General features: G+C 42.0%; 1 protein-coding gene across 1 annotated transcript in view; it reads right to left on the bottom strand.

Annotated features, from left to right (window-relative positions):
* NTRK2 (neurotrophic receptor tyrosine kinase 2) overlaps nucleotides 1-13,632 on the bottom strand; it is a 125,606-nt gene that overhangs the window by 91,534 nt on the left and 20,440 nt on the right. Inside the window, exons 8-11 of the mRNA XM_085846110.1 lie at nucleotides 12,295-12,597; nucleotides 10,899-10,931; nucleotides 8,309-8,358; nucleotides 7,725-7,824 (exon numbers count right to left, since the gene is read on the bottom strand). Of these exons, the coding sequence (XP_085702236.1) occupies nucleotides 7,725-7,824; nucleotides 8,309-8,358; nucleotides 10,899-10,931; nucleotides 12,295-12,597 (486 nt within the window). The remainder of the gene's footprint in view (nucleotides 1-7,724; nucleotides 7,825-8,308; nucleotides 8,359-10,898; nucleotides 10,932-12,294; nucleotides 12,598-13,632) is intronic.

Raw genomic sequence — 13,632 nt, 5'->3', positions numbered from 1 at the left:
ATTAACACCAGGCGGGTTGACTCAGCCTGTCATCCTTCTGAGGTCGGCAAAATGAGTACCAGCTTAATGGTAACAGGGGCGCTGCATCAGCGGCACAGCCACACCCCCAGAAAATGATGCACCCAAGCAAATAAACCAATAAATAAATTCCTGCACAAATTGAGGAAGTTCTGTAATTGCTGTGGGATAAAACGAGCGGCAATACAACGACAACGTATGATCCAGGGACTGCAGGTATACCACACAGACTAAGCCTTCTGTAGGGACAATGCACCATAAAGATCATGCACCACCAAGATAAATATTTAATTGGAAAGCTGTTTTGGAAGTGACCCTGCCATTCCTGAAGTTGGAGTACATCCACCATTCATTCCATATAGTAGTCCTCAAACCTAAAAATGTCATGTCCACTTGGATGTCATTCATACTACACTTTTTACATTTTTCAGGCAAAAACAAGCTTTTTACAGTTTTATACCAGATGTATTTTTTCATCCCTTTGCCATCCCACAAGGCTGGCAATACTCAATAAATATATCAGTCGAGCTGTTGCCATCGAGTTACCCTTGCCGAAGGAGAGGGCATTGCGTTTGGGGTCTGTTTGTTTGTCTGCACAGAACTTTCGGGGTTTTTTCTCCGCAACAGCTTGTCGGATTGAGACAAAATTTTCACCATAGGTGCGACTACTCATGTAAAATGTTTCGCTAATAATGAAGACGTCATAGGTCATGTGGTGTGGCAGCCATGTTGGAAAAACAGAAAAACTTTGGACCTCCTGTATCTCTGAAACCGCACCAAGGAAAAATTTTAAACTTGGCACATCGGAAGAACTCCTCATGGAGAATAAGTGTGATGTTTTGATGATGTCATCGGTGCCTTCGTTATGACGTCATAATTGCATATGTAGAACACTATATCCCATCAGTATGAAAATTTGAGGGTCATATAGGGATAAAATGGTCCACAATTTTTTTTTGATGATGTCATCAGTCACGTGATTCGGCAGCAATATTGTTTCAAAAACAAAATACCTTCAAAAATATTCTTCACCGAAATGGCTCAACAGATCGAGGCGAAATTTTACACATATGACCGCCGATCCATGAGGAACAAAAGATTCACAAATATGACATCATAGGTCACATGGTTTGGTAGCCATATTGGATTTACCATAAAACATATAAAAACCTTCTCCAGAACGGCTGGACAGATCGAGGGGAAACTTCACACAAATGTTCCCCCATGGCATGTGTGCACAAGGTTGTTTAGGAATAATTGATGTCGCATGGTTTGGCAGCCATATTGGATTTATGAAAATATTAAATAATGTTTTTTTCTAACCCCTTAATCAATCAACGTGAAACTTCACAACTGTGATCTCGTGGTGATGTGGAATACATGTTTTAAATTTCAACTTGATTGGATACATGGTCTGGCAGCCAGAATTATTTCATTTTTTGATTTTGGTATTTTTTTTTTAAATAAGGCTCACTTGGCTGTCTGTGCCTGGATTGGTTTGAGGATAGTGGAGTAGCAGCTGAAATGGGAATCCTATCCAGGTTCCTCCTGATGACTTCATCTTCCCTTCTTGCTTGCTTGGGTTTGTTCTGATGACTCCAATGGACTGTACCTATTTGGTCTTCCATTTGATCTGAATTGAATTTATTTTAATCCCATTCTGAATTCAATTGAATAATGATTAAAAAATGTCATGGGTCAGGGTCAGGTGTCCGATTAAAGTGGGGTCGCATCAAAGTAGGACGTCTTCGTATCGGTCATCACTGCCAGCAGTTATAAAGTGACAGTTATAATTAGGTCATATTAATGACGTAACACACCAGTACACAAACGCCACACAATATACAACACACAACACACCACATAAAACAAGTCCAGGCGAGGTTCTGCAATATCTGATTGCTCTTTTTCTTGTTTCTCCTGCAGAACAGATTCGACTATAAAACTGCATTGTTCGTGTGATTGATTTTGTGAAGCATGTATTCCTCGGGAAGGGGCATTTTACTGGTTGATTTTTTTGCAATTGTGTACATGTTTCCTTTCATTTCAAAATCGATTTTCTAAACTTGCCTCCACCACGTTTTTGCATTCGTAATATAAAAGTACAAACTCAAATTATGGGAACAAATAACCACTCAATTAACACCGATGCATTTTGTATAACAGAGCCAATGTAGAGAATGTATAACATTTGCTTGGAGGTGCATGTGCATGACATGGAGTTGCAGTGCTGACATTGATAATATGTGTATGATCCATCCACAGTGCATAAAGTGCTGTTCCCCCTTTGGGATACGCACATAAAAATCGGAGCATTTAATTTACAGTAAGCTACTATTATCGACTGCCTTTGTAAGTTAACACTTTAGCTTCCGTTCACATGAGCATTGTATTGTGTGACAGACAACACATGGTTATGAGAATTTATGCAGACATAACCATGGTGGGACACCACAAGAGCTACACACAAGAAATGACAGATACGGATATGGCCATTTTGGTAGACACGCATGGCAAATATAGACAAACAGATGTGGACATAGGCACGAAAGACACGAGTGAGCTAAGTTAACATAGCCAGGCAGGGAGGTGGCTGGCAGGTACAACAGGACCTGATATGACAAGACAAGACAATTGAAAAGCTTCGCCACATTTCAGACAGTATTCTATATGAAGCATGATTCTCACATAGAAAAATAGCCAATGTAGAGAGACACATAGTGTTTGCATTGAGTGTTTCTTCAATTACAACATTGTAACAAGTGAAAAGAGATTACACCCGATTGTCTCCTATGTAAAATATGCACCATTGCATTTTGCTGTGCTTGATATCAACTCATTACCCCGCGCACATGAAGTGAAAAGCGGGGTTAAGCAATTGGTTCATTCCTGTCTGTCCGTCCGTCCACAAACGTTGGTTTATGATCAAGGAACAACGTAATTCAATTATGATGTTATATTTTGAACATGAATCGGAACATGAATTGGAAAACGATCCTGTAGTTGAGCAGTACTTTGGCTTTGAATTTATCCTGAACACATGCGCAGAGAGGAGCGAGATAATATTTTACTCTGTCTGTCTGTCTGTCTGTCTGACAATCACACAAAATTGAAAATCATTCCAAACAGGAAACTTACTGTTTTTAAGGACGTCATAAAAGACACAAACAACAGGCACGAATGATTAATGTAACGTGCTAAAAAAGGTGGTGTAATGGACATTGCGTCAACGGCGGTAAACTTCCCGAATTAACTTTTTTATATGACCTTTAAAATCTTTTATTTTTTTACCCTCACCGACAGAGGGGGTAATGCATTTGAGGCCGTTTTTCTGTCTGTTTGTTTGTTTGTCCACACAGAACTTTAGTATTTTTCTCCACAACCGCTTGTTAGATCGAGACAAAATTTTCAACATTGGAGCGATAACTCAAGTGGAATGTTTTATTTATAATTGACGTCATAGGTCACATAGTGTGACAGCCATATTGGAAAAAAAAGACATCTGTATCTCTGAAACTGCACCAAGTAAAAAATTGAAACTTGGAAAATGGCAAGTATTCCTCATGGGAAATAAGTGTGATTTTTTTAATGTCATAGGTGCCTTCATTATGACGTCATAATTGCATATGTGGAATGCTACATCTGATCAGTATGAAAATTTTTGAGGGTAATTTCAGGATAAAATGGTCCACAGAAAAATTTTTGATGTCATCAGTCAAGTGATTTGGCAGCCATATTGTTTGTTTGCTTTTAAACCTTTGAAAATCTTCTTCTCTGAAGTGGCTGAATAGATCGAGGCGAAACTTTACACGAATGACCGACTATCCATGAGGAACAAAAGGTTCACACATATGACGTCATAGGTCACATGGTTTGGCAGCCGTATTGGATTTAAGAAAAATATTAAATGTTGTCGCTGGAACCGCTTAATCAATTGATGTGAAACTTCACACTTATAATATAGGTGTGATGGGGAATGCATGTTTTAAATTTCAACTTGATCGAATGCATGGTCTGGCAGCCAGAATTATTTAGTTTTTGATATGGGTTCTTTTTTTTTCTTTTTGAATAAGGTTCACTTGGCTGTGCCTGGATGGATTTGAGGGTAGAGGAGTAGCAGCTGAAATGTGAATCCTATCCAGGTTCCCCCTGATAACTTCAACATTGCTTTTTGCTTGTTTGGGTTCCTTCTGATTACCCCAATGCAGGGCTGTACCTATTTGGTCTTCCATTTGATTTGAATTGAATTTATTTTAATCTCATTAAAAATTAAATTGAATAGTCATTAAAAAACCATCATGGGTCAGGGTCAGGTGTACGATCAAAGCGGGGTTGCATCAAAGCGGGACGTCTTGGTACCCGGTCATCACTGCCAGCAGTTGTAAAGTGGCAGTTCTAATTATGTCTCTTATTAATTATGTAACACCAGCACAGAAACACTGCACAAAACAAGTACTGGCAAAGGTCTGCAATCTTTGATTGCTCTTTTTCTTGTTTCAATTGAATTATATACTTTAACATAGCCTTGTGTTGGCCTGGTGATTAAGGTAGCTGGCTTGGGACCTGAGGTTCATTCAGGAAGACATGACCTTTGGGTCCTGAATTTGAGCCCCCTGTTGGATATTGAATTAACACCAGGTGGGGACGACTCAGCCTGTCGTCCTTCCGAGGTCAGTGAAATGAGTACCAGTGTACTGGGGTAATAACCATTCAGGGTAACCTGCATTGTAGTGGCGACCTGCCCAGGACTGTACTTGTAAATGAAACTGCCTTGGCAGCTCCATGTGCCTTTATGAAATGAAAGGAATAGTCTTCTTCTTCTTCTTATTATTATTATTATATACTTTAATACTGTGCAGAGTAAGGTGTTCTTTGAACTCTCTAGTTAATCATGTAAAGATATGCCATGAGATTTCCAGGCATGATTGTAGTTCTTGTACTGAGAAATTACATAAATGAAATGCTGGCATTAGTACAATATATAATTTATAATCGTTCAATCTTCCCACTTGGTTGATTCCACTTGTGCAGGGGATCAGAAGTCATTAGAACCTTGCATGTCTGCAGCTTTGGGTTAAATGTCCCAAAGGCTGGTCTGCCATTTTATGAGAAACCAACAGCTTAAAATTAGGAAAACCAGGTGATAAATGTGTGTAATGCTTGTGTCGATACCTTTATATAGTACTATTTATGATACATTTTAAGAACTTCACTCTGGAAAAGATGAGATAATGTATAAGCTGAGCTGATGCCATCAATTCTCATGGATGCCTTTACCAGGCTCGAGGTATCATTGGGATCATTCTGATGTGAAGACTAATACATATATGTGTATATATATATATATATATATATATATATATATATATATATATATATATATATATATATATATATATATATATATATATATATATATATATATATATATCAGGATCAGACCCGATCACTGCAGTAAGTACCAGGAAGCAAGTGCCACAAGAGCTATTGTGACATGCATTCTGATGAACAGGAAATGCCATCCACACATTAACCTTTCTGTAAACACAAAATAATTCTGGAAGCAGCCAGGAACAATTTAAATTTTGAAAAGGTTCCACTGGCTGAACAGTTACATAGGCTCCACAGATAAGGCATGAGCTTTGCAGAGCTGCAGCCCCCTACGTCTCCATAGGATTGCTCTGCAGCCAATACCGGGAAGAGAATTTAATTCTCAATTTTATAGACCAGTCCACTTCGGATATTTATGTTCCTTCTCCGGGGTGGGCTGGTCTATAAAATTGAGAATTAAACTTTCTTCCTGGTATTGGCTACAGTACAATCTGACAGAGATGTAGCAGGCTGCAGCTCTGCTCAGCCCATGCCTTATAGGTGGAGCCCATGCAAATGTTTAGTCAGAAGAACCTTTTCGAATTCATCTGATATATATATATATATATCCCTGTGCCGTAAGAGGCAACCAGGGTTGCGTCAGGAAGGGCATCCGGCGTAAAACCTGTGCCAAATCACTATGCGGATCATAACGGATGATCCGCTGTGGCGACCCCTAACGGGAGCAGCCGAAAGAAGTTATATATATATATATATATATATATATATATATATATATATATATATATATATATATATATATATATATATATATACATACACACACACACACAATATTTATTTATTTATTTATATGATTAGTATATAATAGCCTGTTAAGGCCAAAGTTGCACCTTTTTAGCATTTTTTAAAGATTGTTTATCACAGTTTGCATCTTTCTATGATTTTTTTTTCCCCCTTGTCCATCCCACCTCAAAAGTAACATCCCTTTCCACTATGAGAAAATCAGTGGAAATACTCACCCTTCTGCCCTTCCCCTATAAAGAACTGTACAAGTCAATGTGATTGGTTATTTTAGCATTTTTAGCAGGTACATGCTGCCTGTCTGACAAACAGCTTATTTTCCCACTTTGAACCTGTCTGACTGTGAGCCTCTTGTCCTGTGCCCTTGCTTTACAGGTTGAAGTGTTCCTTGGAAGTTGGAGAGTCTGACTTGATTTTCATATTTTGTGCTTTATTGCGAGCTCTTTGAGATCCCATGCTGTATATGATGGGCCTAATCCTGTGATTACTCAATTAAAATTGCGTTTGAAAGACCTTCGAAATTTAGCGACTTTGGTGAAAATAAGTGCTTGATGTGGAAATAAAAATGAGGAAAAAGAAAAAGGCAACCAAAACAAACACAAAGCTGTTTTATGAAGTTTATGAACAGAAAAATGAAACAAAAGATTGATACAGTATTCAGGTTGTGACAGTTAAAAAGAATGGAGTTGATGACCGTATCTGTGTTGTTATAATTAATATACAGCAACCTGGCTGTGGCATATTAACGGGATCTGGGCAGGGCATGGAGCCGAGCGGACCCACATGCGGTTCAGCACCGGGGCCAGCGCGTGCCCTGTGGGTGGAGCTTGCACAGCTTCTGCAGCAGGGCGGTGCGGGTACATGACCTGTTGGTGTGTCATTGATTTGTTTAATCTCTAAACGAGAGAAACAAGTTCACCAAAGCCATCCGAATGGCCCTCACTGATGGCCGTCCCCACGGTGCTGCTGAAACCACAAATACCCTCATGGCAATCCCTAATCTCACCCCACCCCTGCCCCCAACCTCCATTCACATGGAACCATGAACTTTGACCCAAACTACTTCCACAGCATAATGCCTGATAATTGTGTTTTATATCGCTTTTAAAAAATAAATGCATCTGAATATAACTTTTCTTTAATCCAAATCTTGAGACATGTCGAAAATCCACTATTTATGTCTTGTTCCAGACTGAAACGTAAATGACTTTACTCGTGATGGATGTTAATTTCAAACAAGAAAATAAATCTCATAATAATATATTATCATATAATTGTTTGTTAAAGCAAGAATGTACAAGGTGAAATGCATTACAATCATAGCAGTGTAAAAGAGGAAAACATTTTCATAAAATTAATGTTATTACGGGAAGGAAACTGAGACGTGGGGCTGAGGTCTCTGTAAGCTCACTAAGGTTAATGTCGGCTTGCTATCAGATCGGAGATCCGTAAACTCACAATCAGGCCTGCGAGTGAGCATTCTTTGAGATTAGAGCTGTAAGTGTTGTGCTCCATAAGCAATTGCTATACACATACAATTGGTGTGAGCTCATGAAAGCCAGAGGAAGTACCTTTGAGGCTGAATTTAGACCGGCCATATTTGTTGATAAGAATTATCATCGCAGCCAGCACGACGCATACTGTTGCAGCGATTGTCACAGCAAGGTACACCTGATGAACAAGACAATGAAAATAAACAGTCGGACATGTAGCACCTGTTTGAAGTGATCAAAGAAAGAAAAATAACACGTCTGTTTGTCCTTTGGTGCTCAATAATCATCGATGTGTGCACCATATACATGTTACGTACAATACGAGGTTTGACCAGCAAGTCCTAACATAGAAGTATAAGATAAATTAACGTCAATGTTGAGTTGAAATGCTTAAAATAGTTGTAAAACAAGATGATAACACAGGTTTTTTATGTCAAACTTGTTCATCAGGCCTCTTGTGAAGACAGAGAACAAATTAATGTCATTATTCCAATCGTAAAAGCAACTTATTCAGTGAGTACTCTGAACGGTTGATGTGAGATGTATTCTTGAATGTCATTATTATTGTCCACTTGTGGTTTTATAATAAATTACAAGAAGTGTGCTGCAATGAATAATTCTCAGATTATCATGGATTTTTCACACCCAAAGACTGTACTCACCCCATATTTGGTTCTGAGAGCATCCGGTGAAGGTGCATTCTTTTCATTGTCTGACAGGACACGGGTTAGACATGTAACAGAGTTAGACAGGAACATAAAGATAATATGTGAAGACAGTCTTGTGGGTCACAGATGTCAAAGAAAAAGTCAGAGAAGGGAATGTGGTGTTCATGACTTGCTTATATTGGTCTGTAAAGTTTCTGTTGAAACAAAGTGTTAAACGGGTTGTAAAACAAATAAATATCGGACACACAATTGCAGAACAAAGTCACACCTGCTGAATTGTATACAAATCTCAGACCAAGAAAATAAAATGTGTGTTATTTGCTTATTTATCAAGCCTATGCTTATGGAAGAGCAGGAAGGTTATGTGACAGAAGGAATAAAATACAGAAAGTGAGCAACAGGTGGATGTAATGAGCAAAGACAAAGAGGAGAGGGGAGGAACATAGTAACCTGTAAGAGCTTGAATTGGGGAGTGTTAATGGGGTTAAAAAGATAATGGGTAGAGATGCAGAAGAACATCAGATGGTACTGCACTGGATGGCGGGGGAGACTGCAGGACTCTGGCGGGGGAGGCTGCAGGACTCTGGCGGGGGAGGCTGCAGGACTCTGGCGGGGGAGGCTGCAGGACTCTGGCGGGGGAGGCTGCAGGACTCTGGCGGGGGAGGCTGCAGCACTCTGGCGGGGAGGCTGCAGGACTCTGGCGGGGGAGGCTGCAGGACTCTGGCGGGGGAGGCTGCAGGACTCTGGCGGGGGAGGCTGCAGGACTCTGGCGGGGGAGGCTGCAGGACTCTGGCGGGGGAGGCTGCAGGACTCTGGCGGGGGAGGCTGCAGGACTCTGGCGGGGGAGGCTGCAGGACTCTGGCGGGGGAGGCTGCAGGACTCTGGCGGGGGAGGCTGCAGGACTCTGGCGGGGAGGCTGCAGGACTCTGGCGGGGGAGGCTGCAGGACTCTGGCGGGGAGGCTGCAGGACTCTGGCGGGGGAGGCTGCAGGACTCTGGCGGGGAGGCTGCAGGACTCTGGCGGGGGAGGCTGCAGGACTCTGGCGGGGGAGGCTGCAGGACTCTGGCGGGGGAGGCTGCAGGACTCTGGCGGGGGAGGCTGCAGGACTCTGGCGGGGGAGGCTGCAGGACTCTGGCGGGGGAGGCTGCAGGACTCTGGCGGGGGAGGCTGCAGGACTCTGGCGGGGGAGGCTGCAGGACTCTGGCGGGGAGGCTGCAGGACTCTGGCGGGGGAGGCTGCAGGACTCTGGCGGGGGAGGCTGCAGGACTCTGGCGGGGGAGGCTGCAGGACTCTGGCGGGGGAGGCTGCAGGACTCTGGCACGGGAGGCTGCAGGACTCTGGCGCGGGAGGCTGCAGGACTCTGGCACGGGAGGCTGCAGGACTCTGGCGGGGGAGGCTGCAGGACTCTGGCGGGGGAGGCTGCAGGACTCTGGCGGGGGAGGCTGCAGGAATCTGGCGGGGGAGGCTGCAGGACTCTAGCAGGGGGAGGGGAAGCAAGACTCTTGCGGAGGGGGGACAGCCGGACCCTGGCGGGGGAGGGGAAGCAAGACCCTGGCGGGGGAGGGGAAGCAAGACCCTGGCGGGGGGAGGGGAAACAAGACCCTGGCGGGGGGAGGGGAAACAAGACCCTGGCGGGGGGAGGGGAAGCAAGACCCTGGCAGGGGGAGGGGAAGCAAGACCCTGGCGGGGGGAGGGGACAGCCGGAATCTGGTGGGGGAGGGGGCGGCAGGACCGGAGGGGGTGGGTGGACTCTGGTGAGGGAGGCATTCAGATGTGGGTGGGGAGCTCAGACATTAAACGGTGGAACCTCCATTCATTGCAAATGGTGTTTCTGTTCAGAAAAAATTTAAAGTGTGTGAGGAAATCAGATTACTTGTTCAGGAGATTATTGTAATAACCCCCCACTGTTCAAAAGGGCCATGGAGAATACGGATTCATTGCAAAATTATATTTTAACAAAAGCTCAAGTGAGCACAATATACGCCCGAACAAGAAGGTATATACAGAACTGTGCTACTACATGGAAAACAGCATCCTGGTTGCCATGGCAACCACTTTAGATGACAAGCGTATGTCGCGACACACCGTCTCCACAGTCTGTACCTATGTACCAAATATGAAACGTGAAAGTTGAAAACTTTGGGAGTTAGAGTGCGGACAGGAATGGATGGACAGACAGAAGAACGGACGAACGACCGGTATCACATAATACGTCCCGATATATATATATATATATATATATATATATATATATATATATATATATATATATATATATATATATATATATATATATATATATATATCGGGCATATAAAAATGCGACAAAGTAAAACACCTTTAAATAAAGACGTGCAAGGAGCATGTACAACACAGGCACAGACAAGGAACATTTTGAAAAAAGCGACATCAATATCTGAACATTTTTCTCTGTCCAGGTATATGTTTCTTCTTTCGAGCGAATTACTGTACTCGTAAATTTGCAAGCAGACTCGAATCTTTTTTTTCCTTCTTGGCTCTATCTTCCAAAATAGATTTTAAAAAACAGTCCTGACAACATTTCTTGGGACCATGTGATACTCACCAGAATCCTTCATCGTCACCAAGGAAGGGAAGCCTAAAAACAAACAAGAGTGGTAATTGCTTTACAACACATGTTCCCAACCGAAGTGATATTTTCTCAGTCCAAAAAGGGCATAACTGAAAAACTGATGAAATGCCCTGAAACACAAGCTTGTTCTGTAACTCATCATAATAAAGCCATGCACAAAGTTTCAGTTGAATATGTGAAAGGGTATGCGAAAACTAAGGCTGAAAAACCACAGGTGTGACGGACGGATGGATGGACAGACAGACAGACAGAGAGACAGAGAGACAGACAGACAGAGAGCAAACCTATCGTCCCCTCTGGTGAAACTGGTAGTGAACTAATAAGCAAACATCATTGTTACAAGCACTTTTTCATGAATAAATGACAAGAATATTCAACAGACTTGCAATGCAATTGATTTACAAGGGAAAATCAAAAGCAACAATTCATATTCTCACAAGATGGCAGCCACAGGGTTTGGAAGCATCTCAGAGGCCATTCCACACACCATGATCCTCAGGAATGACGAGATATGTTTCGGCATCGCAATAAGTCTCAGTGACTCGGCTTGCAAATAACACAGCTAAATCGCATATGAATCCAAACAAGCTTGTAATAGATATCTCGGAGAGGCCTTGCGTCAAATACTACGACATTAATTACTAGACAATCGTATCGGCTCTTCGTGAGCTTTCCACATTTTCACTATATATATATATATATATATATATATATATATATATATATATATATATATATATATATATATATATATATATATATATATATATATATATATATATTGTTCACGTACAACGAACTTCAATGCAGGACGTCATTAGACCCATTATAAGTCTGTGCTATGATTGCCAACCTCTCGTTATTTGTCTGTGCACTATCCTTTTTACATGCAGATCGTCGAGCAAGGAAGCAGCAAGTACCATTTTTACTGTTTTAATGTCTTGGTATAACTTGGCCATGGTTCAAACCACCAACTTCCAAAACTCAAGAGCGGATGCTCTAACCATTACACCATCGAGATAAAAGACGATACTGTCCTTTCCTTCATGTGTAACTCACACACTGCCAATTCTACTATCTTGTTTGTGAGGTTTTTTTTATCACCATACTGCTTGAAAATGGTTAATTAAACCACCATTTGAGCTTTCTTACAATTATTGTACAGTAAGAGTTATTATCCACTCTGTACATGACTTCCTTCCACATTTTCCTCCTTGCCTCTATTCCCATGACCTTTTCCTCTTGCTCAAGTCCCATATATCTGACCCATTTGTTCAAATTCCAAACCTCCACACCCAACAATCCCCCACCCAACAATCCCCCACCAAACAATCCCCCACCAAACATCACTCACAATTAAGAGCCTCACCAGATATGTTCATGAAGAATGCAGAGAGCGTCCTCTTACTTTTGCCAAAGTCATTTGAGGCAATTAGCGTGTAGTTGCCATTGTCATGATGTGTGGCCAAATCGATGTCCAGGCAGCCTTGTAGGGAGTCATTGGCAGTCGCATTCAGATTGTGAATGGTCGTTTTGATAAACCGGGACTCGTTAATAATATTACCATTGAACATCCACGTAAGCTTGGGCCGTGGGTTTCCCTTCACCAGGAATGAAATGCACCACATAAAGTACTTCTGCGGCTCCTCAAAACTCAAAATCTTCGGTGCATCTGGGAAGAAAAACCAAATAATAGTGCCAGTTAATTTTAGCCAATGTGCTGTTCATGCATCACAAGATCCTACAGTTGCAAACATGAACATGTTGTGCAAAATGTTTGGAGCTGCTGGTTACATCTGCCACCAAAGGTGGACGGAGGTTATGTTTTCATCCCGGTCTGTCTGTGTGTCTGTGAACAGGATATCTCAAAAGTTGTGGACAAGTTATGACAAAACTAGGTGGATGAGTTGGTTAGGTGACAACAACAAGCCGATTCGATTTTGGTTCAGATCCGGCCTATCAGTGGAATACAAAACGTAAACTGTTCAGCCTGGCGGAGGTATGCGCTCTCCCGAGTGTCGTTCTAGTTTTTCTGTGTAACCAAGATGAACGATGCTCTGAGAACAAGTATCAAAATCAATTATAGAATGTTATTTGTGCTTGTGACATAATGAATACTTTCGAGAAAGTAAATAATTTGCATGCTAATGATTAATAACTCGACACCTTGTTGAAGCAGGTTGCTTTAGGATTTTTGGCCATTTTACGTTGAATTATATAATTTGTTCCGGAAAATTAAAGCGATTACTTCAAACAGGTCCTCATTGTAAAGACATAAACATCAGACTTTGTTTGAATCAGAACGTGCCAGGTAAATAAGTTTGTTCTCTATGTTCAACGCAGAGGTATAGCATACCTGCAAATGGTATGAATGACGGTCCACCTGTTTACGTGGGATTTGCCCCCTCTCCCCCCTCTCTATAATTTGGATAAACAATTGTATGGGTAATAAGACAATTTACTGCTGTTCCAATTAGGTTGCTCTATAGATGTGTGAGGTTCCAACCAGTTTGCTCAATGGATGTGGGATGTTCTAAGCTGGAGGGTGTGTGAATACATGAGGTTTCGAGCAGGATGGATGCGCAAAGCTCTGAGCTGGAGGTTCTATGATGGGCAAGGCTCCGAGATGTTGATGCTGTCGATGTGCGAGGTTCTGAGCAAGAGACGCTGTTGACGTGTGAGTTTTAACAGGAGGCACCGCAGACGT

The sequence above is a fragment of the Eptatretus burgeri genome, chromosome 11 (genome assembly GCF_056783735.1).
Source record: "Eptatretus burgeri isolate ZD-2024b chromosome 11, Ebu_testis_v1, whole genome shotgun sequence".
Classification (NCBI taxonomy): Eukaryota; Metazoa; Chordata; class Myxini; order Myxiniformes; family Myxinidae; genus Eptatretus; species Eptatretus burgeri.
Note: the sequence above shows the minus strand (reverse complement) of the source record. Positions and strands in the feature narration are given on the sequence as shown.